We start from the raw sequence: 20,992 nt of genomic DNA, 5'->3' as shown, positions 1-20,992 counted from the left end.
ACCATGACAGGGAATCCCATTCTTATCACAATGCTCTTTATGATAATATGTGATCTGCAAATAATCAAGCCATTTGTAAAACTGTTTGACAAAAAAATTGCAAGGGTAGAACTTTGACCTACTACTACTTCCAATCTACTTCCAAGTCCTGACTTTGGTGTAGATTTAGCAATTGTAGAGGATTTTTTATAAGCATCTTGTTTTCCATATTCACACCAATACCTGTGTCAAGAAGTTAGTAATTATATTTTGTTAAAATATATCTGATTAATGATAAAAAGCTTGTGTTTTTGGGTCATTTTATATCTCCAAGATCATGATTTTTATTGGAAAATTGCCAAAAAATCCACTCCATCACCCCTTCTCTTCTCACTATTTAGAAACCTATTCACATCCTTCTGTAATATATACACAATAGAAGCTATAATTTCATTTGATTTAGATAAATTCCAATCTAAATCATCTGCATAAAAATAATCCTTTTCATGGAATTCTTACACCTCATCAAGCCATAGGGGATCCTGAATGATTTTCTTGAATTAATATGAAGTTGAATTGATTGCTTACCTCTAGAAATTGATATCCTGCCACCATGCTTGATCATAAAAGAAACAGAAATGTTTTTAGGTCAATTATAGGGCAACTAACCATGTGGAACAAGGTGTAGGCGTGAATGGAAACTTTTTTAGGTCAATTATGGGGCAACTAACCACGTGGAACAGAGCATGCTAATTGAAATTTGGCTAAGTGTTGGGGTTGTGGCCACGTGGAAATAATTAGGGTGCACGTTGGGCACAGGCAGATGTGTGGGTGGGCAAGTTGAGGGCGAGCGGGTGGGCAGGCAATAGCCATGGGCAGGAGTGTGCAGCAGAGACGGATGGGAGAGGGAGTGCGCTAGAGGAAAAAACAAAAAGAAAGCATCATGCCATATCACTACTAGGTAAGCAGAGAGAGAGTGAATTAGGATGGTGTTTAATAGGAAGCACTCTTCACCAAGAAGGTTTCCTTGTTATAGCTAAAGAGGCTCTTTCATCTCCTTGGAAGTCCTCACCTCCCCTCACCACAGCTTTTAGTGATTATTTGAGGATTCTTTTATCTATCATTCAAATAAATTGGAAATAGCATTGTTCTGTGAATTGGAAGCTTTGTTGGAAGGATGGGCTTATTTAATTCTTCATATTTATTTGGAGTTCTAATATACATAATATACAACATGCTATTAGAAGGGAAATTTTAGGATTTAATTAATAAAGAAATTAAAACAGTCAAAATATTATTTGAGAGCATTGCCTTTGGAAGGGAGGAGGAGAAAAAACAGCTCTACCAAGCTTCTAAGAGCCAATGCCTCTTCAATAAAGATTGCCTCCAATGTGGTTAGAAGACTACTTTTCCTAACCTAGAACCTAAATTCTTAGAAGGCATCTTTATTATAAGAAATTCCAAAACATTATGTGAGACACAAAATCCCTAGGCCCCAAAGTGGAGCTGGAAAGGGTGCCACGTGGTAGTGGCTGAAGCGAAAGCCAAACGAGCGTAACACATTTGGACTAAAAGCTCCAACTTGGAAGGTCGAGAGTGGGAGTGGAACTCCCAACAAATTGCTCAAGGAACAAGCACGAAGCGAGCAATAAGTGAAACTCCAAAAAGGGACCCAAAAGGACCAACACATGACACGTGGAAGTGTCCGAGATGGACCCGAGTTGGAGTCTGAGATGGAGTCCGAGGTGGAGTCCGAGGTGGAGTCCAAGATGAAGTCCGAGTTGGACCCGAGTTGGAGTCCAAGATGGAGTCCGAGGTGGAGTCCGAGGTGGAGTCCGAGATGGAGTCCGAGATGGACCGAGATGGAGTCCAAGATGGAGTCCGAGGTGGAGTCCGAGGTGGAGTCCGAGATGGAGTCCGAGATGGAGTCCGAAGTGGAGTCCGAGATGGAGTCCGAAGTGGAGTCTGAGATGGAGTTCGAGATGGAGTCCGAGATGGACCGAGATGGAGTCTGAGATGGACCCGAGATGGAATCCAAGATGGAGTCCGAGAAGGACCCGAGATGAAGTCCAAGGTCGAGACCGAGATCGGGACTGAGACCGGGACCAAGACCAGGACCGAGACCGGAACCGAGACCGGGACTGAGACCGAGACCAAGACCGAGACCAGGACTGAGACCGAGACTGAGGCGGAGGCCGAGCCCAAGCCCGAGTCCGAGTCCGAGTCCGAGTCTGAGAGGGTGAAAGCCCAAAGTGTTCATCTCCCAGACCATAGGGGGTTTGGTGAGCTCCAAAAGTATAGTAAGGGGGAGGACTGCAGTGGAGCCAGTTTGGCTAGGAAAGGCCAGTTTGGCCTAGGAAGGCCAGACCCAGTGTTGGGTGATGAACTGACCACTAGGAAGTCCAAGACTAGAGTGAATACGGACCGACAAGCGGGGTAGCTTGGTGAAGTGTTCAAGAGCCGGCTCTAGTTCCCCCGGGAGATCGACTAGCCGATGCTCCCAGTCCAAGTGTGGGTGGCACTACCTACTTGGATACCAGATATGGCTCAACGGAACCTCGCTCTAAGCCCATGGCTAGAGCACCTAAAGGCGAAAGGCGGGGAGAGTACCCAGGTGGCTCGTGTAAGGCCACGGTGTTCCGAAATGTTGTCCCAAAGGCCCAGCCTGTGGAAAGGAAGAGGAGCAGTCCTCTGGGGTAGTGACCAAGGACACAGTCGTGTGGTGAGGAAGTCCCAGAGGACCGTGGGACTTAGTGGTCGGGCCGGTGGGCCTCGATTCAGTGGTAGTGTTGGTGAACACGGCCGTGGGCAGAAAGGGACTTGGTGGGGACCAGAAAAGGGACTTTGGGGAAGGCGATTCCCCTTGTCGGTGGGCATCCTAAGGATGCTAAGGAGTGGATCTGGGATGACCACTCATGGATGGTTGGCCCAGTCTTGGAGAGACAAGACTGTGTTGCAAGTGGTATTGGACTACCAATGCGGCAAAGGTGATTGGGCATGGCCTTAGCGTAACAGGCTACTATGTCGGTGGTACCTTTGAGTGTCGGTCATAGGATCGGACATGTGGAGCACTTGGACCAGGTGCAAGGGTTGAGTGGCATGGATGCCATTCTTGGGGCTAGCAAGTCCCAAGTCCTGAATTGGATTTATGGAGGTTGTGAATGAGACTCCTCCAAGTGGTCGGAGGTGTGGTTAAGTGACTAAAGTAGAATGGAAAAATTAGTCACTTACAATTATATTTGTCGTGAATGTAACTTTAGGTATCGAAAGTTACCTATCAGTTGTCCTTTTGATTATTCTTTCCTTACTACCATGACGGCAGGAGGTTGGTATTGTTGAACCCTTTATCAGTCCCTTTTGTGTTAGTGGAGTTAACTGGGCATTTCAAGTGTACTTAAATGGGACGAGTATAAGGATAGAATTCCTACGTGTTATTAACTAAGCATACTTAGCCTAGTAAAGAGTTTCTGTCTCGTTATGTCTTGCACTGGCTAGTGACAAAAACCCTCACATATTGAAACTAATCCCTCAATATCGCTAAATGATAGCTTATTGTGTTTGCCAAACACCCTTGCTATCATGCCCTTTGTGTTAGTTTCATTTCGGTCCCAAATGCTATTTATGGAAAGTATCTAGATTTGCTCATTTGGTATATCTACGGAATGTAGAGATTCTCCTGAACACAATGGTGTTTGTCCCGTATCCAAATTTGCAATCTAAGGACATTCCATATTTAGTAAATTTCAAGTTTGTCTTAGAGACTACCTCCTGGTATTAAGGGAAATTTGGGGTGAAAGCCCAAAGCATGTGTTCCTCAGAGGGGTGGGATATGGGGGGTTCCAAATGCATAGTAGGAATAGTGGGTAGGTGGGCATAACTGACCAATCTGAGGCATAATTTAGCTCTTGCTTGTGTGCTTGTCCTTGTTCTGCATCTGGCTTGGGTTTAAGCCCAAGTTCCATTCCATGCTAGTTAGTGGAGTACTCATATCCTTGCGTTAAATTATCAGTATGCTGAAAGAGTGCCAAACTTTATTTAGCTTTGTTTTGCATGTTGGCCCATGCATTGGGATGTTGGATACTTTAGGATTGATTCAAGTTACTTTGTGCTCTTATCCCTTTGCTTCTTAAGTTGTATGCTTGGGAATTGTTCTATGCTCTAGTGCTAATGCTCCTTGGCTCTATACTTGAGAGTTTAGCACTGTTCCTTCATTCAATGGCCCAAGGCCCTTGAACTCGGGTTCTTCTCCATTGTCTTTTGGACACATGGCATGTGGCATGTGGCATATAACACGTGGCATATGGAGGGTTTATGTTCTACTTCATGGTTATCTTATGGTAAATCTTAAGGGTGAAAACTATGTGTGCTACAATATTGTCCCCTAAAAGGCCATAACTAGAGGCATAACTAGCTAAAACACTCCTCTTTACCTTCTTAGCTCCAACCAACAATAGAGCTTCCAAGAAAAGTGGACTCGGTCTTGTCAATTTCATGCAGCATAGAGAAATGCATCCTTTCTACCAGGCCAACTTGATGAGCAAAGCTTGACTGATATTCAAGAGGTGCAATATTTTGATTCCAATAGCTCTCTATTCTTATCAGGGCGTGTTTGTTTTCCGGGTTCTACTTAAGCAAATTGAAGCTATATCATGTCTAACTAGTGTGCTCAATAGAGACATGAGAGATGTTGAGATTATAACTGAGGATGAAGGTCACTTAATGGGCATCAAATTAAGCAGCACCAAGCGGCCATGGACTTTGCTTCCTCCATAAGGTATTTTTGAGATCTTGTACCATAATTTGAACTTAATGAAAATCTGTTGACCTGTAAAGCGCTTGTAGCTAGTGGATAGAGCGTCTGTGGATAGTAACCAGAAAGTCACAGGTTCGAACCCTGTCCAGAGCGCTCATTGCTTCATAAATTCTTTATTTGATTAAATTAAAATCATCATTGATTGTTTAAGGCCTATTAGCTCAGCTGGTCAGAGCGTGGTGCTAATAACGCCAAGGTCGCAGGTTCCAAACCTGCATGGGCCAAATATTTTCCTCAACCAAGCCTTTTCAAAAAAAGGGAAAGAAAAAGTTATTAATGTACCAACACTACATTAAAATATAATCTCACTATATTTCACAATTTCACAATCGCACCAGACCTTTCTACGTGGAACCACCTCTTGGACCTCTTTCGTCGTGAGCGCGTAATTCGATTTACACGACTTTAGAGCCTGTCGAGCAGTGGCCAAAATCTCCGAGTTTTCCAGCTCCTGCCGGATGTGGCTCCCTGCCGGATGTGGCTGCCCTAGGAGGAAGAACGCGCTGGAGCAAGGATCTGGCAGCTGCCAGCGGCGAATTGATCCGATCGAGCAGCGACGGGATGGCATTGTGCTGCTGGAACTGGCGCGAGAGATCGGGTACCTTGATTCCGGAGAAGAGAATCCGCGCGGGCTGGAGCGCCGACGGTGGCGCCTCCGCCCTGGAAGACGACATTGCCTTTGCCCGTGGCATGGCCCTGGAATATCCTCGAGATCAATAGAGCAATCACGTCCGTCCATTCGTGATGCCATCTGGACCGCTGAGCGGTAGTTCATTTTGCTATGCCAACTTTTAGATTCGTAGTTCCTTCTTAGCAGCCGCACATGACCGAACCTCTTTTAGAATCTAGAAAATCCAAGATATTTTTTCGTATTCGCCAAGAAAGTTTTAGTATAAAACCAGAGGAAGCTTATCTTTGCGAAGAGCTCAACAATGGCCACCGAAGTTCTTCCACTCCACTTGGGTGTGAAGAATCTGGTGGATTCGGGCCTGGACAAGCTGCCCGGCATTTACATCCAATCCAAAGAGGAGCGCCCAAATGCCGTTCATCGCGAGGAAAGCTTCCCAGTCTTGGATCTTGGCGCCGCCTTGAATTCGAGCGAGGCTCGAGCAGCGCTTGTCCCGCAAATCCGTGAAGCTTGCGTGCAATGGGGCTTCTTCCAGGTGTGCTATTGCTCTTGCTGGGTGTTGGATGTCCCAAAATCTCTTTGTTCCAATCATTGGGTCTAGAATTGATCGAGAATTGTGTGATCTTCGCCATACAGGTGATCAATCACGGTGTTCCCCATTCTTTGGTGGATGAAATGCAATCGGTGGCTCGCGAATTCCACGCTCTCGCAAACGAGGAGAAAATGCGCTACTTCTCCACAGACACAGAATCCCGAATGAGGTATGGAACCAGCTTCAATGTCACACAAGACAAGGTCTTTAGCTGGAGAGATTACCTCCGCCATAGCTGCCTCCCACTGGCCGAGATGCAAGAACTCTGGCCTGAAAAGCCAGCATCTTACAGGTATAAATACCTTCTCGCCGTCCTTTCTTAACATCGCTGGTATATGATCATCTTATAGGAAAGTTACTGCCGATTACTCCACTCGCGTTCGCAACCTTGCAAAGTTCCTCCTGGAGCTCATCTCCGAGAGCTTGGATCTTCCAAAGGATTACATCGACAAGGCATTCAATGGCTGCTCGCAAGTCATGGCTCTCAACTTCTATCCTGCTTGCCCCGAGCCCGATCTGGTGCTGGGAATCGGCCCACACTCGGACCCCGGATCGATCACGCTGCTGCTCCAAGATCACGTCGAGGGTCTCCAGGTGATGCACGGTAACGAGTGGTACTCCGTGAAGCCCATACCTTACTCGTTCGTGGTCAATCTGGGCGACCAGATCCAGGTCAGCGTTCACTCTTTCTCGTTTACTAGCATTGACTGACTGGTCAAAGTTAATGTTTTCTTTTTATTCTCTTGCAGATTTTGAGCAATGACAAGTATAAGAGTGCCCAGCACAGGGCTGTGGTTAATAGCAGTGAAGATCGAATGTCCATTCCAGTGGCAATTGGGCCAAATTGGGAGAGTTTGGTGCACCCAGCGAGCAAATTGGTGGAGGGCTCTCCAGTGTTTAAGCCTATGGTTTATAAGGATTATATGACGGCTTTGCAAGCTGGGGGACTTAATCGCCAGTGGCTCTTGGACACTCTGAGGATTTAATTTGATTTTGAAATGGAAGTTAATTGTTCAAAATAGAAAAACAAAATAAAAGCACTAAAATAAAATAACCACTAAAATAAAAGCACTCTTCACCAAGAAGGTCTCCTTGTTGTAGCTAAAGATGCTCTTTCGTCTCTTTGGAAGTCCTCACCTCCCCTCACCACAGCTTCTAGTGATTATTTGAAGATTCTTTTATATATCATTCACATAAATTGGAAATAGCATTGTTCTGTGAATTGGAAGCTTAGTTGGATATATGATTCTTCATATTTATTTGGAGTTCTATGTTATGTGATAACATAGTGACTTCAATTTTGTAATACATATTCCTGTCATACTTATCTAAAGTTTTCATTTTTATTTACAGTATATACACAATATATTTACTCATAACAGAAGGGAAATTTTAGGATTTAGTTAATAAAGAAATTGAAACAATCAAAATATTATTTGAGAGCATTGCCTTTGGAAGGGAGGAGAAAGAACAACCCTACCAAGCTTCTAGGAGCCAATACTTCTTCAATCAAGATTGCCTCCAATGCGGTTGGAAGATTGCTCTTCCCAGCCTATAACCTAAATTCCTGGAAGGCATCCCTTCCAAAACATTATATTGCCCCCCAAAAAGCCATGCCTATACGTGTAACTAGCCAGGATACTCCATTTAGCTACATACACTGATTGGTTACACTTGGAGGCTATGTTGTCCTAATGGCCTAGAAAAACAAAATGTTACTCTTAACAAGGCTCTTATAATGATGAAAAATGCAATAAAATGTGATTCATGATGTGAATTATAAAATTTCAAGTTTTGAATGCAACTTGTCGAAGATGTTCATTTTGAGAGCATGTCTGCCTGAGTATTCACAACCATTTGCTACTCCATATACACTCTATGAAGGGGTAAATGTGGCCATTTGTGGACTTGGGTTCTAGCTGGCTTGATTGCATGTGGATAGTGTAACCCTAAATCGTCTATGTGGCGGCACCCTGTACTCGTGATGAAATAAAAGCATCTTCTCCTTGGAATGTATTCACCGATGGTTCCTTCGATAAAGACTCTCAGCAGGGTACGGCGTTTACTTCCCGTCGGCAGAGGAGTCCCACAAAGGGACGGATGTTAGTCAGAATATGCTTGTATAGCGCACAAGAGTATATCCTTCCGCCAGCATTGGATGGCGGCCAACAGCTATGTTGCGATCAATGACGAGGTCGATGTGAAGGCTATGGAGTTGCGATTGATCCGCTAGGTGTCGGATTGTAAACCTCGGCGCAATTCGTTTGGATCGAAGACGCAATTTCCTCCTCCACGCTCTTGCCAAAGGAGAAGCCACTATATGCTCGGTTTGGGCATCTTAGGTCAATGTCTGAACGAGGCTGTCAGGAAAACGAGGCACGATCTACCAGCGATTGATGCTCCATTTGCCCTCCATCCGGTTCTTTCAAACGTCAAGCGCCTGTACAAAATGCCCGCTGCGGGCACAAGCTGCGATGGCCGGCGGACCACGCTTCGATCCGGCACGCTGTCAGAGAGTCTCTGGGCCTGGTGGAGCAAGCTGTGGGGCTAAGAGGGCATTCCAAGAGAACATCTCCTGCTCCGGGAGGCTCGTCAACCTCGCTGTGTCGTGCAAACGGAGGGCGTTTGCTCACACCAGATCCGCCTGTGCATGCCGTCAAACACGTCCTTGGCCCGGGCCAGGTCGCGGTCCGCGCAAGCGGTGATCATGGCTATCAGCATCACATCGAACAGCTTTTGCGTCATCTAGGGAGCCGCTCTTTGCAAACACACTAGCATTGCCAACCACGACACAAGGCTCCTCTTGGGCATGCCATCAAAAAGGTGGTGGATCAAGCCTTATAGTCGGAAGCAGGGGAGAATTATCAGCAGTTGGCAGCTCAAAACATGTTCACTGATAATTCACTGCTGCCAACTATGACGCATGTACATATAGTGTCCATGACGCTGGAGAACGACCAAAGATGTCTCAGCTATGGTTTTCTGAAGCAGCGTTAACAACGTTTCTCAGCAGGAGAGGAGTCGGGGGACAGGGAGAAGCTCTAGAGGCCGGTCAGCCACTACTGTATGGATCGCAAGGCTTTCCAGGAGCAGCGGCAGCAGCGGTTCTTCCTTTCGAAAACATAAGTGGAAGTTTTGTTCCGGGAAGCGGCCAGGATCCAAGGTTGTTTCAAGAGCAGCTGAGACGACTGTATGGGCTGCTGGAGATGAATCCCAGGAACTTCGCCGACGGCATGAAAAGGGAGGAGGCCTCGGTTGGAAAGCAATTCACACTTTGCTCCACTCAAATCGGCCTTGCATCCTTCTGCCTGACACAGTGGTGCTTGAGCTCCAGGGGAATTTGCTCGGGGCCTTTTCCCTAGCCTCGCTAGCGTGTCTTCCAAGTACGTCCTCCTCAAGCCCCTGCTTCGAGTATGCACGCCACAAGGTTCCGATCACGCTGCTCACGGGCGTGTCGCGCGGGAGAGGAAGGAACATTAACATTGCGAGCCGTTTAGAAGAGGAGAGTCAAGCAAAGGCTTTGGAATTTTAGGTTTCTTCGACAAAGATTCTTTTGGTGCTCTAACGGATGGATGCATTTCCTTCGACCCGCGCTCCACAGGTACTGCCACAGATTGGGACAAGGCCGGGTTCACGGCACAGACTGCTCAGCGGAGCTCCTTTCGGGGTTGAAATCCTGCGGGAGCTCCAAGGACTTAGAGAAGGGAAGGGTGCTCCACGATCGCGCCATCCAGAGCGGGGTTTGCTCCAATCTCTACGTTTCTTGCAGCTTGATCGGCATGTATGGGAGGTGTGGCAGCCTGGTTGAGGCGAGGAGGGTGTTTGAGAGGATGCCTTGCCACAATGTAGTGACCTGGAACGCTGTCATCTTGGGCCACGCTGAGAATGGCGAAGAATCTCGTGCTCTGGAAGCCTTCTCATGGATGGAAAGCCAGGGTTGCGCACCGGATGCCGGGACATTCTTTGCAGCGATCAAGGCTTGCTCGGCTCTAGCGGTCAGAGAAGCAGCGAGACTCATCGGTGGGAAGATGATCAAGCTGGAAGCTCTGGAACAAGGCATGAGAATCCACTCCCGAGCTAAGAGCAGCGGCAAAGATGATCACGTAGCGAGCTCGCTGGTGGAAATGTACGCCTACTGTGGAAGAATGGTGGAAGCACGCATGGTTTTCGATACAAGCTCCCGGCACAGTGTCATCTCGTGGACTGTTCTAGTGCTTGGGTACGTAGCAAACGGGGAGAGTGAGCTAGCGCTCGAGGTTTTTGGCAGTATGGGAGCTGGAGAGATCAAGCCGGATGGTCGATGCTTTGGCGCAGCAGTGAAAGCTTGCTCCGATTTGGCTGAGAGAGAAAAGTGGGGAGAAGATTTGGATGGAACGGCTGTGAAAGTTGGCGCTCTGGGGAAAGGGAGAGAGATCCATCGCCAAGCGAGACGAGCGCTGGATGTTTTCGTTGGAAATGCTCTGGTGGATATGTTTGCGAAGTGTGGGAGCATGGTTGATGCCCGAGGAGTTTTCGACAAGATGCCTTGCCACAGTGTGGTCTCGTGGAACACGCTACTGGTGGGATATGTAGAGAATGGAGAAGCAGAGCGAGCGCTGGAAATCCTTGCGTCCGCTACTACAGCGGATTCCTTGACGTTTGTCGCTGGTTTGAAGGCCTGCATTGGATTAGCAGCGAAAGAAGAAGCCACAAGCTTTGAAGGGAAGATGGTGAAACTGGATTCTCTGGAGAAGGGGATGGCGATTCACATCCAGGCCGCGGAGAAAGGATTCGAGAGGGACGAGTTTTTGTCGAACACTCTCATGGACATGTATGCCAAGTGTGGAAGCATGGTGGAGGCCGAGAGAGTTTTCAGGAGCATGCCTTGCCACGGCCTGGTGTCATGGACGGTGCTTATGCTGGGATACGTGGATAACTCGCAAGCAGAGGTAGCTTTGGATTTGTTTTCTCAGATGAAAAACAGAGGCCTCGTTCCAGATGCTATGGCTTTAGTTGCTGTGTCGAAGGCCTGTCTCGGCTTGGCGGCCAAGGAAGGGGCCGTGGTGGTTGATGGAAAGCTGGTCAAGCTCAAATGCTTGGAGAGAACAATGGCTCTTCATGGAGACTCGAGAAACTACTTTAAGACGGACGTGATCTTGGCGAGCACTTTAGTCGACGCTTACGCGCGAAGTGCAAGCCTGCTGGATGCTCGAAGAGTTTTCGACCAGATGTGCTCGCACGACGTCATGTCGTGGACTTCGCTGGTTCTGGCCTGTGTTGATTGCGGAGAGGAAGACACGGCACTAGAGCTGTTCCAACGCATGATATCCGAGGGGCATGCGCTCACGTCTTCGAGCATTGTCACAGCAGCACTCAAGGCTTGCATCCGCGTCGCTGCAAGGGAAGAGGCCATTCAGGTGGATGGAAAGGCTGTCAAAGTTTCGTCACTGCAGAAAGGGATTGCTATCCATTGCCAGGCTTCCAAACTCCTTCGACACTGGGACTTCGTTTTGGCCAGCAGTTTGATGGAAATGTACGCCAACTGTGGGAGTCTGGTGGACGCCCAGCAAGTTTTCGACAGCATGCCACACCGTGATGTAGTCTCGTGGACAGTGCTCATGTCGGGGTACGCGGACTGTGGTGATGGAGACAAAGTTTTGGAGCTCTTTGCGGGAATGAAACTGAAACTCGGTCAGGCCTGCTGTGCTCTAGATGCTCGAGCCTTCGTCCCCGTGCTCAAGGGAAGCTCTTCTGTGGGATCGCTGGAAGTCACTAAAGCCATTGTTGGGGAAGTATACAGATATGGAGCCGAGAAAGACATTGTGCTCTCCAACAGCATGGTGGACGTGTTTGGAAAAGCCGGAAGTATGAACGACGCACAACAGGCGTTTGACGCAGCTCAAACTCGAGATTTGATAGCATGGAACGCTCTCGCAGCTGGGTACGGCCGCCAGGGCGACGCTGAGAAGGTCTTGGATGTCTTTCATCGGGCTGTGGACGACGAAGGCGTTGAGCCGGACAGTGTGACGCTGCTGTGCGTCCTCGCTGCGTGCAGTCACGCCGGGATGGTGACTAGAGGCAGGAAGTACTTCGATGCAATGCTCACCAAGTATGGAGTGAGTCCGAGGTGTGAGCACCGAGTGTGCGTGGTAGACATGCTCGGTCGGGCCAACCAACTTGGCGAGGCACTGGTAATGGTGACTAGCATGGGCTCGGAAGCGAGAGCGCTCACTTGGAGGACACTCCTGGCTGCTTGCCGGACGTGGAGAGATGTGGAGACTGGAAAGGTGGCGTTCGAATCTCTCGTGAATATTGACGACAGAGACACGGCAGCATACTCTCTCATGTCCAACCTGCTTGGGAGCGTCGGATTGTGGCAGGAGCAGTCACGGATCCTGCGAAGTCAAGAGGAACTCTTCGCCCAGCAGCAAGTGGCATCCTACATCGACTGCGGAGGATTGGTGAAAGAACGAGGACAAGCCCGTGCTTGTCTTGCCGAGAAAACAAGTGCCGCTCCGACACCATCGCGCGAGCGGGCAATTGAAGGGACGCGAGCTCATCCGCGAGCAAGCACTTCCACTGGCAAGAGACACCATCCAGAACCTCCTCAACCTTGTCCTTGGCATGACAGCGTTCCGTCAACGAGATTCCTCTGCTCCTTTCGCGATTGATGGACCAAGAGCGTGGAGGAATCTGGTCTCTAGTGCCATCCTCCTCGGCTCGGCAATGGTTTTTCGTTTTTTGTCCTTAATATCCTCACTAGCTTATCCTCCACAGCGAAGTTTGGAGCCTGATTATTGGAGGACAATTAACAAGAATTTTACCAACAGGCTCAGGCGATGGAACAGTCGGCTTATTTGATATCCAGAGCCATGGTGCCTCTTGCCCCCATTGCGAGGTATATTGCAGCCAAAACCAAGGTCATATGACTTGTTTCCCAGGTTGCATCCGCCGTGGAAGATATCTCCAGGCAAACAGAGCAGTCGTTTGGGACACACGGTCAATGCCAATGGAGATCTGTGACCCCTGAGTTAGCTCTCCGCTTGCGGTGGCTCGCGGTCTACGAAGGCGTTACACTGTTTGAGTCATGGAAAACCAATGCCTGCGGCAGGAAACACATGCCAGCACGCTGGGTAAGAGGTTTTCTTCTAACTTGGTGTGTAGTGAGTGACCTCCAGCTCTTCTCTTTCGTGTGTGTAGCTTTGTGGATGGTGGAGACCAAGGAGGAAATTATTCTCTCTGGTTTAACAGCTCCCTGGTCCTGGTTACTGCAAGTGGAGAAATGGTAGCGTGGCTCTTTTGGGATGTTACACTTGGAGAACCATGCCCCCGGCATTTGCAAAGCCATTCCACATGTATCAATCAATACGGTGAGTCTTATCATCGTCCACGATCTGTCTTCTTTTGCTTACATATCACCTTCCGCTTCACAGGTTTCAGTCTCTTCTGATGGATGATCAAAAGCTGGTACTTTCACCTATTCAATATTTGTTTCTTTGTTTGAATTCTTGCTGTCTAATCATCCCATCGACACTGGCGGTTAACACACCCGATTCCAGACCAGCAAGCGGTAGAACGAAGGAAGCTACCCTTCTTGTGTTCAACTGTGTTTCGTGTAGCTTCTTCGTGTTGAGAAGTTGCGAAACAGGTACTGAAAAGATCTATGTTTCTGTTCTGTTTATTGTAGAATGCTTGGAACTCAGAGATCCAAGCGCGGTTGGATATGGGAGAGCTGCGCCGTGGGGAAATGGCGAGAGGGTTATAGAAATCCTGGTAAATAAAATCTATAAAGCAAGAACCCTATTTTATGCATGGCTATGGAAGGACAGATTCCGGTGGTGGGGTGGATGGTTCCGCAGCGGCAGACTGCTGATGGTTGTAACCTTCTCTCACTTTGGGCTGGAGCTGGTGCGTGGTTCTTTGAAGTCCTGCCCGACTCCACCGTCTCTTCCACTGTCTCGGAGCTCAAGTGGAAGATCTGGACTGTGGCCGTCGCACGCGCTTGGCGCTCCTGTGCCGGATGGCTACTTGCACCTCTTCATCGCGGCCGACTACTTCACGCGCCACAGCCCACATCAAGAGCAATCTAGAAATCCCCATCCCCGCCCCGAGTGCTGCACAGGCCGCTGCACTACGCCCTCACCTTGTGAGTGCTTGTTTGGATCGTGTAGCAAAGTTATGGTTTTTCTGTCTTTTGCAGCTCGAGGAGGCCACTGATCGGACGCCATCGTCTTTCCCATTGGTCATCACAGATGAATATGTGTCAGGTAGCTAGCTATACGTACTTCTTCTTAAGAGCTTGCACAGCCATCGTGTCGATATTGTTTCCTCACTCTCTCGCCCACTTGCGTTGCTGATGCCGCTCTCCTGTTCGATGCGAGCGGCAAGGTTTGCGTCGTCGTCTTCACCTGGCTGTTGCTCCAGCTCCAGAGCAACAAACAGCCGCTGCAATGGCTCGACGCATTCGAAGCACAAGCTATAGCGGGTGACCGTGGTAGCGGTGCTGGACCCCTGGAAAATCTCTTGTTGCTGTTCCTGAGCAAACAAGCAGCGCTAAAGGATGAAAAGTTCTCCCCTGCATCCTTGGACAATCTCAAACGGATACGTTCCTGCATCGAAAACGCGCCCAGGATAGAGTGGAAGTCCATGGACCTCACCTTCGCTCTGCGCCAGATGTTGGAGGTATGATGATTGACACCGTTTTGATTGAGAGAGCATTCAACTTTTGTGTGGCAGGAGGTGATGGCAGCGGGAGAAATCCAATGGGACAACCAGATGCGTGCCCGGCTCGAGCAGTGGATCCAAGGCCACTACAACTTCCACCGCGTGGAGCCGCTCTTCCAGGAGCACGCAGACGTGAGCGTGCCGATTGCGCGCCTGATCTATACATGGATGCGGACGAGGAAGGGTTGGCGCGACCACGCCGAGCTCAAATCCCTGTGCTCGGCAGCGACATCATCGGAGTCGATTGTAGAGCACATCCAGGCTACGATGAGCCGGGGAAGCAGCGACGAGTGCCGCGAGCTTTGCGACGCGGCTGCCACCGTCTTTGGCAATGACTACGGTAGCCTTTTCGTGGAGATTTGCGCCAACTTGCAGTGGGATCCATGCCTGACCGAGTGCTCTCTAGAAGAATTCGGGGCGATCAAGCAGGCAGCCTCTGCATACCAGGTGGGGAGGGCAAAGCGTGTCGCGCAGTGGAAAAGGGGTTTTTGTTGCGATTAGCAACTCCACCAGAGGAATCTGTGAGGCGTTTGTGGCGTGGATCCAGTCTCCAAGCACGCAGGGGACTTGGGAGCTCGCTCGGATGAGATACGTCATGCCATAAGAGAGGCAGTCATCTCGGCTGGTGGAGTGGAGTACGACGAGGAGAGGCAGCAACTCTGGGCCAGGATGCAGGAGCTGCTGGGTGTCACTGGCAACATTTGGATTTGCATGCTTGCTCGTGCCTATGTGCAGCATGAACACCACTTTGGTGCTTTTAATGCCGCAAATTATTCCAGTGAAGATCTGCCCACAATTGTCAGAAAGCGTTCAGGCTCCATGCTTTTGCTAGATAAGCTTCTTTTAGTTTAGGTTATGTTTTAAACATTAATAAGTCTTGCTAACTACTAATGTTTACCAAACAATTGTTAATTTTAAATTGATTTTAATCTAATCAAATAAGGAATTTATGCAACTTGCAAAGCTACTATGGTCCTACTGTAATTAGTGTTGCAACTGGCTATGGTGCTACTGTCAAGGCCATGTACTGCATATAGAATGAGCATATAGACATAAAATTATATATAAAAGTAATCATGCCAGTCAACTCCACACCACATGCTCCTACCTCATGTCAATAACTAATGTCCTCACTACTACAAGGATAGGCTACTTAAGCCAGGTAAAAGAGCTCATCATGACCATGCCTATTCTTCCCGATTCCATGGAGTGGAACTACTTGCTTTGAGCTTGCAAGCACCATGAAAATGTAGAGAATCTCGGCAATGGACAAAGATATATTCATCACTCAATCCTCCTCTTCTTCCTCCCAGTATCTACAAGGTTTTTTTTATCATCCTTGTTCTTGACTCTTTTCTTTTTTATAATCTCTCCTCTACAAAGTTTAATAGAGTTCTGCATCACTTGAAGAATCACCATCTTTCTCATGGAACTCTATTAATATAATCTTTTTCATGGAACTCTATCAATATATGATTAGTATCCCCATTTTTAATTTCAAAGAAAACCATTTATATGTGTTAGAAAATCACAGAAATACCTTGTAAGCAACCAAAGTGAATGATTTAAAAGACAATCCAATTTATAGCAAATGTCACCTATGGGATTTAGTTCTGTGATAAGTAGCTCAATAGAATGATCATATTAGTTTAAAGTGTGTGTAAAAACTAAAATTGAAATCATGCTTATAAGTTTTATTTGCCATCATAATAGATATCTCAGTTGGGCATTGTGAAATATTGAACACTTTTTGTTCTAGGCTTATTTAGTTGGAGGTTTCTTCCCAAATTCTAACAGCTTTACATGTTATAGTGAGCAATAGATACTAAAAGATACCAAATTCTAAGTTAGTGTTTGAGGATCCTACTTTGGAGTTTAAGGCTTTTATCTTTAAGGATAAAGTAGTGAAAGTGGATGAGATTCTTATGCTTGAACTAGAGGTTGTAGATGTTGAGTTTGAGCCCATGAATATAGCAAATGCATTTATATCTATTAAGTTTATAGAGTATGCCTAACCAAATTTGGAGCAATTTTGGATGGATAACTAACACCTTTTGGAGATTCCCCCATCTCCCATAGAGCTTGAAATTCCATCCTCAATTTTTATAGTGGCTAATGTTGGAGCAAAGGCCATAGTCCTTCAACACTTAAGTCAATTGCAACAAATAAATTGATAAAGAATGAAATAAGCAAAGGAGTTCTTACAATTTTCCATAAACTTTTTAGTCTAGTTTTTATCCAATATTTGGGGTAACTTCTTTAGGTTAAATTTCTCTATCTCTAACCTTGTTGTAGTAGATTCTCAAACTTGGGGCAACAATTCATAACAACTTTGAAAAACTTCACTATGCTCAATGACTCTTGAGATTTATCAGTATAGAGATAGTACTAACAAATGCCCAACCCAAGTCTATAACAAACTTTGTGGATATTAGATAAATAACATTTCCCCATGAATAACATTTGCTTAACTGGAGTATTTCTTTATGGATCAAGTGTTATTTTCTAGGCCCCTACTATGTCCTCTAAAATACTAATTGTCCACCAAAAGTTTAAAGCATTTATTTCCTTACTTTTTCTCTCTTTTTTTTCTTTCTTTTTCACCTTTTTTCCACTCTCTCCTTTTTCTGATTGGATCAAGGGTTTAGTCTAACTACAAAGTTTCCTATCAAGTTTTTCCCTTTATCTTTAAATTCCACACCTCTATCCTCTTTGTTTCTCTCTTTCTATAGTTATTTCTTTTGGGCATTTGCTTTCTATTTAGCTATGAATTTCTACAACTATAGGTCATGAGTTCTCTTCATACCATGGTGCTATTTGATCCACTTATGGTCATCTATTGCAAGGCATCTTAGAGTATAAGATTTTTAAAATATTTTTTCTAAGAAATATTCTTAGAGCATGAGAGAGGATATTTTACATAGAGGTATATACCTTTCTTCTCTATAAATTTAAAGGAGAAGTGTATCTTTGAGTTGGTAACTATGGAGTTTCTTGCCTTTTTTTTAGTGTGTTTGAGAGTGACAAATGTGCCACCCACCCATCAAGATTGCTACTAGCAACAACTTGAGCAGCGTGTGATTAATGATGCCTTTGTCATCTTCCAACAAAGGGAATAGATCAATATCATCAGAATTGTTAAGGAGTTTGCAAAGACAACACCTACATGAACACAAAAGAAAATAATAGCCCTTCAAAAGGAAATCAATGGTAATTTAGCTCCTTTAGCAATCACTCATTCAACACCTAAGGTGGTATACAAGTTTTCATTCACATCTCTCCTTTTTAAATATTCTCCACCTTTCTCTAATAATTCCTAGCTCTCTAAGAGTGCACTCTAATAGTTATTAGAGATGTCTATCACCTTTTTGCATAAACATCTTTTCACTGTATAAGCCTTTATGTGATTCTTGGGTTTGGCTAGCGTTTAGAGGAGTTTGTGAGGTCTATTGGAGCCATAGCCTTTCTCCACAAGATGTCCACATCATTGACATTACCTCCTCTTCCAATCCAAGTATGTTTTTTGCACCTATAATCTTTGGTAATGGTTTTCCCATTATCAATGCTCCTATCAACTCTATCTATAAGAGCACTATGATCTCTTTAGATGCAGCCATCTTCAAGTCTCTAAAAGCACCACTTTAATCTTGAAGACATTTGCAGACCACACCATTATCCTTGTAGGAATTTGCTGTAGTGTAGAAGTATACATCAACGGGTTGGAACTTCTTTTGGAATTTATGGTTGAGGACTACTAGAATCCCAGCTCTACACCTTTGAAGGATTCCATGATCCTTGGATAAGTTTGACATGATCAGATTCAAGACATCACAAATTGGTTGCTCAGCATGATGTAAATTAGCAACAGTCACAAAACTTTTTGTCTTTACAATATTTATAGATACTTATTGTTGGCAAAGGTTCGAAGATAACTTCTAAATTGTGTTTGAACCAATCAATTTCCTCTGAGATGGTATTCTCTTCCTCGATGTGTTTTCCACACTCATTGACCATCATCTTGCCAACTGGCTAGGGTGATCACTTGATTATAAGGCCCTTTCTTTATCCTATTATCCTGACCTGGTGCCTAATAATCCTCCCCTTGACCATCATCTTGCCAACTGGCTAAAGGGGTGATCACTTGATTATAAGGCCCCTTCTTTATCCTATTATCCTGACCTGGTGCCTAATAATCCTCCCCTTGTTAGGGAATGATTGTCTGCAATTATACTTAGGCCACCCTCCGGTCACCATAGTCATTCTCTTAGGGTCTACCAAACTTTGGTTCTCCCTCTAGATCCACCATGTTGAATATTCCTTTAGAATATTCCTACCCCACTTGTTAGCCATGAAAATCGAACTGGTCTCTGATACCAATGTTAGAATCCTATCCCTTACACCCTAAACCAACTGGCTAAAGGGGTGATCACTTGATTGTAGGGCCCTTTCTTTATCCTATTATCCTGACCTGGTGCCTAACAAAGATCCATCATAGTTTGAGTTTGACATGTTTTAGTGCAACACTATTCTCATAGAGGATTCCTCAATCATCACATAAAGTGCTTAATCATATTACTGGCTAGCTTTAGGAGTTTCTGATATTTTGAGTGGAGGTTTTTCTGACAAAGTTGTCTCTTTTTGAGTGTAGACCTTATGTGGAGGATCTTCCCTTAGTAGTAGATTGGTCTTATATCCTTCAACATGGTACACCGAGGAAGCAAATGCATCCTATAATGTTTACCACCTTTGACATGAAAACAATGATTATGAGCAAGAATAACTTGGCCTCTTTCTTGGAGGACTAAGTGGTGAGTGATCACATAGTCAATCCTACCTCTTTATTTGAAGACTAGACTATTTTTACTTTTATAGCTTTCACATTTTGTCTAAGGAACCAGCTTGTAGGGTTTGGTGTTTGGATTCACGACCTAGCAGAGAAAAGGGTGGTTTATATTATAATGACCTAGCCTGCTATTTCAACAAATGAGGCTAAGTACTTTGTAATGATCTTGGCCTTGCAATTGGCTAAAGATCACAAGTTCAAACACATAGTTTTCATTAGAGACTCACAACTCATCATTTGTCAATTTAATAGTGAGTACCAAGTCCATAAGGAAAATTTTAAGAACTTTGACAATGTGCCATAGACTTTAGGGAATGCTTCCAACATATCAACTTCTAAAGTGTCCCATAAGTAGAGAATTTATAGGCTAACAAAATCTCTCACAAAGCAATCACAACAATGCTTGCTAAGAAGGAGAAGGCCTCTTTTATTATTTCTTCAATGGAGGGTGACCACACTCTTCTTGATCTTGAGATGCCTTCAACTCTAGACTTTAGAGTTTAGTGATAGAGATCCCTCTCACACAATTAGAGAAAATCTTTTCTTTCTGTCAACTTCAACATTTCTCTTTAACTCCCACTAAGCATGCAAGGTGATCCCTCAAGCCTAGATATCATAGCCAAGGATATGGCCTTGAGTGACTCCAAGAAGGCTCATGAGATTCTAGCTACATCACCTCCCAATAATATCAAGGAATTGCAATAGTTTCTAAGATAGATAGGGTTTTTTTGGCATTTCATCCATGAGTATATTGTTTCAACAAGACCTCATCACACTCCTCAAGCAAGATGTCAAGTATACATGGGGAGATGACCAACAACGAACCAGCATATAGCTATAAGACACACTCAAATCTGAACCAGTTTTTTACCTATAATAGCCAGGCTAGCCTTTTAACACAATGAGAGATAATGCTTTTGTAGTCTGTCTTTACCAACATCCTGGACTGGACCAGCCAAACCATGCAACTTACTTCACTTTTCACTCATTCAAGAACTTGAAGAAAAAGTGAATGGAAGTGAAGAAGGAGATGGTGGTAGTTATATATACCTTAGAGCACTTTTGCAGGAGCTTGTACCTACTTTCACATTTGCTTTAATGTGTTAACTTTTATTTTTCAATGACCAATGAGCAATTTATATACTTTAACTTGGATTGTGCTCATCTAAGAGTTTTAGTGAACCTTTGTGCTATGTCAAACACACCTTCATAATCCCAGCTAATACCTCATTATTGTGGTGATAACCATTATCATTTTAGCAACTTTCCAAGACGTCACCAAATACCTTGACTCTAGCAAGTTTTTAGAACACATAACACTAGCGGCATGCAATGGTTTGGAGGTTCATGCTTGGGACTATTATTTCTTCAATAACCATCTTTACCACTGGACATCTCAAGGAGTTCTTCTTCAATTTGTTGCAAAGAATGAGA

At 45.5% G+C, this 20,992-nt stretch overlaps 3 protein-coding genes and 1 non-coding gene across 6 annotated transcripts in view; 3 read left to right on the top strand and 1 right to left on the bottom strand.

The window, feature by feature from the left end:
* LOC9636009 (outer envelope protein 80, chloroplastic) overlaps positions 1–5,558 on the bottom strand; it is a 26,020-nt gene extending 20,462 nt beyond the window's left edge. Inside the window, exon 1 of one of the 3 annotated variants that reach the window (XM_024670220.1) lies at positions 5,151–5,558. In XM_024670220.1, coding sequence (XP_024525988.1) covers positions 5,151–5,543 — 393 coding nt within the window. In that variant the 5' untranslated portion in view covers positions 5,544–5,558. The remainder of the gene's footprint in view (positions 1–5,150) is intronic. The other 2 variants (XM_024670219.1, XM_024670218.1) reach the window with 2 other exon arrangements.
* Positions 4,943–5,016, top strand: TRNAI-AAU. The gene has a single exon. It is a non-coding gene; the product is annotated as a tRNA-Ile (tRNA).
* A 112-nt stretch (positions 5,559–5,670) lies between the features above and the next one.
* Positions 5,671–7,094, top strand: LOC9636006 (protein DMR6-LIKE OXYGENASE 1). The gene is made up of 4 exons (XM_002965893.2): positions 5,671–5,955; positions 6,057–6,304; positions 6,363–6,684; positions 6,762–7,094. The coding sequence occupies exons 1-4, from the start codon at positions 5,725–5,727 to the stop codon at positions 6,996–6,998; spliced, it is 1,038 nt and encodes a 345-aa protein (XP_002965939.1). The 5' UTR covers positions 5,671–5,724; the 3' UTR covers positions 6,999–7,094.
* A 2,490-nt stretch (positions 7,095–9,584) lies between these two features.
* Positions 9,585–12,662, top strand: LOC112344979 (pentatricopeptide repeat-containing protein At2g13600-like). Its single transcript, XM_024670736.1, has one exon. The coding sequence runs from the start codon at positions 9,585–9,587 to the stop codon at positions 12,660–12,662; it is 3,078 nt and encodes a 1,025-aa protein (XP_024526504.1).
* Positions 12,663–20,992: the final 8,330 nt, after the last annotated feature.

This window comes from Selaginella moellendorffii, unplaced genomic scaffold (genome assembly GCF_000143415.4).
Source record: "Selaginella moellendorffii unplaced genomic scaffold, v1.0 SELMOscaffold_6, whole genome shotgun sequence".
Taxonomy (NCBI): domain Eukaryota; kingdom Viridiplantae; phylum Streptophyta; class Lycopodiopsida; order Selaginellales; family Selaginellaceae; genus Selaginella; species Selaginella moellendorffii.
The sequence above is the reverse complement of the archived record's forward strand: the minus strand, read 5'-3'. Positions and strand labels throughout refer to the sequence as shown.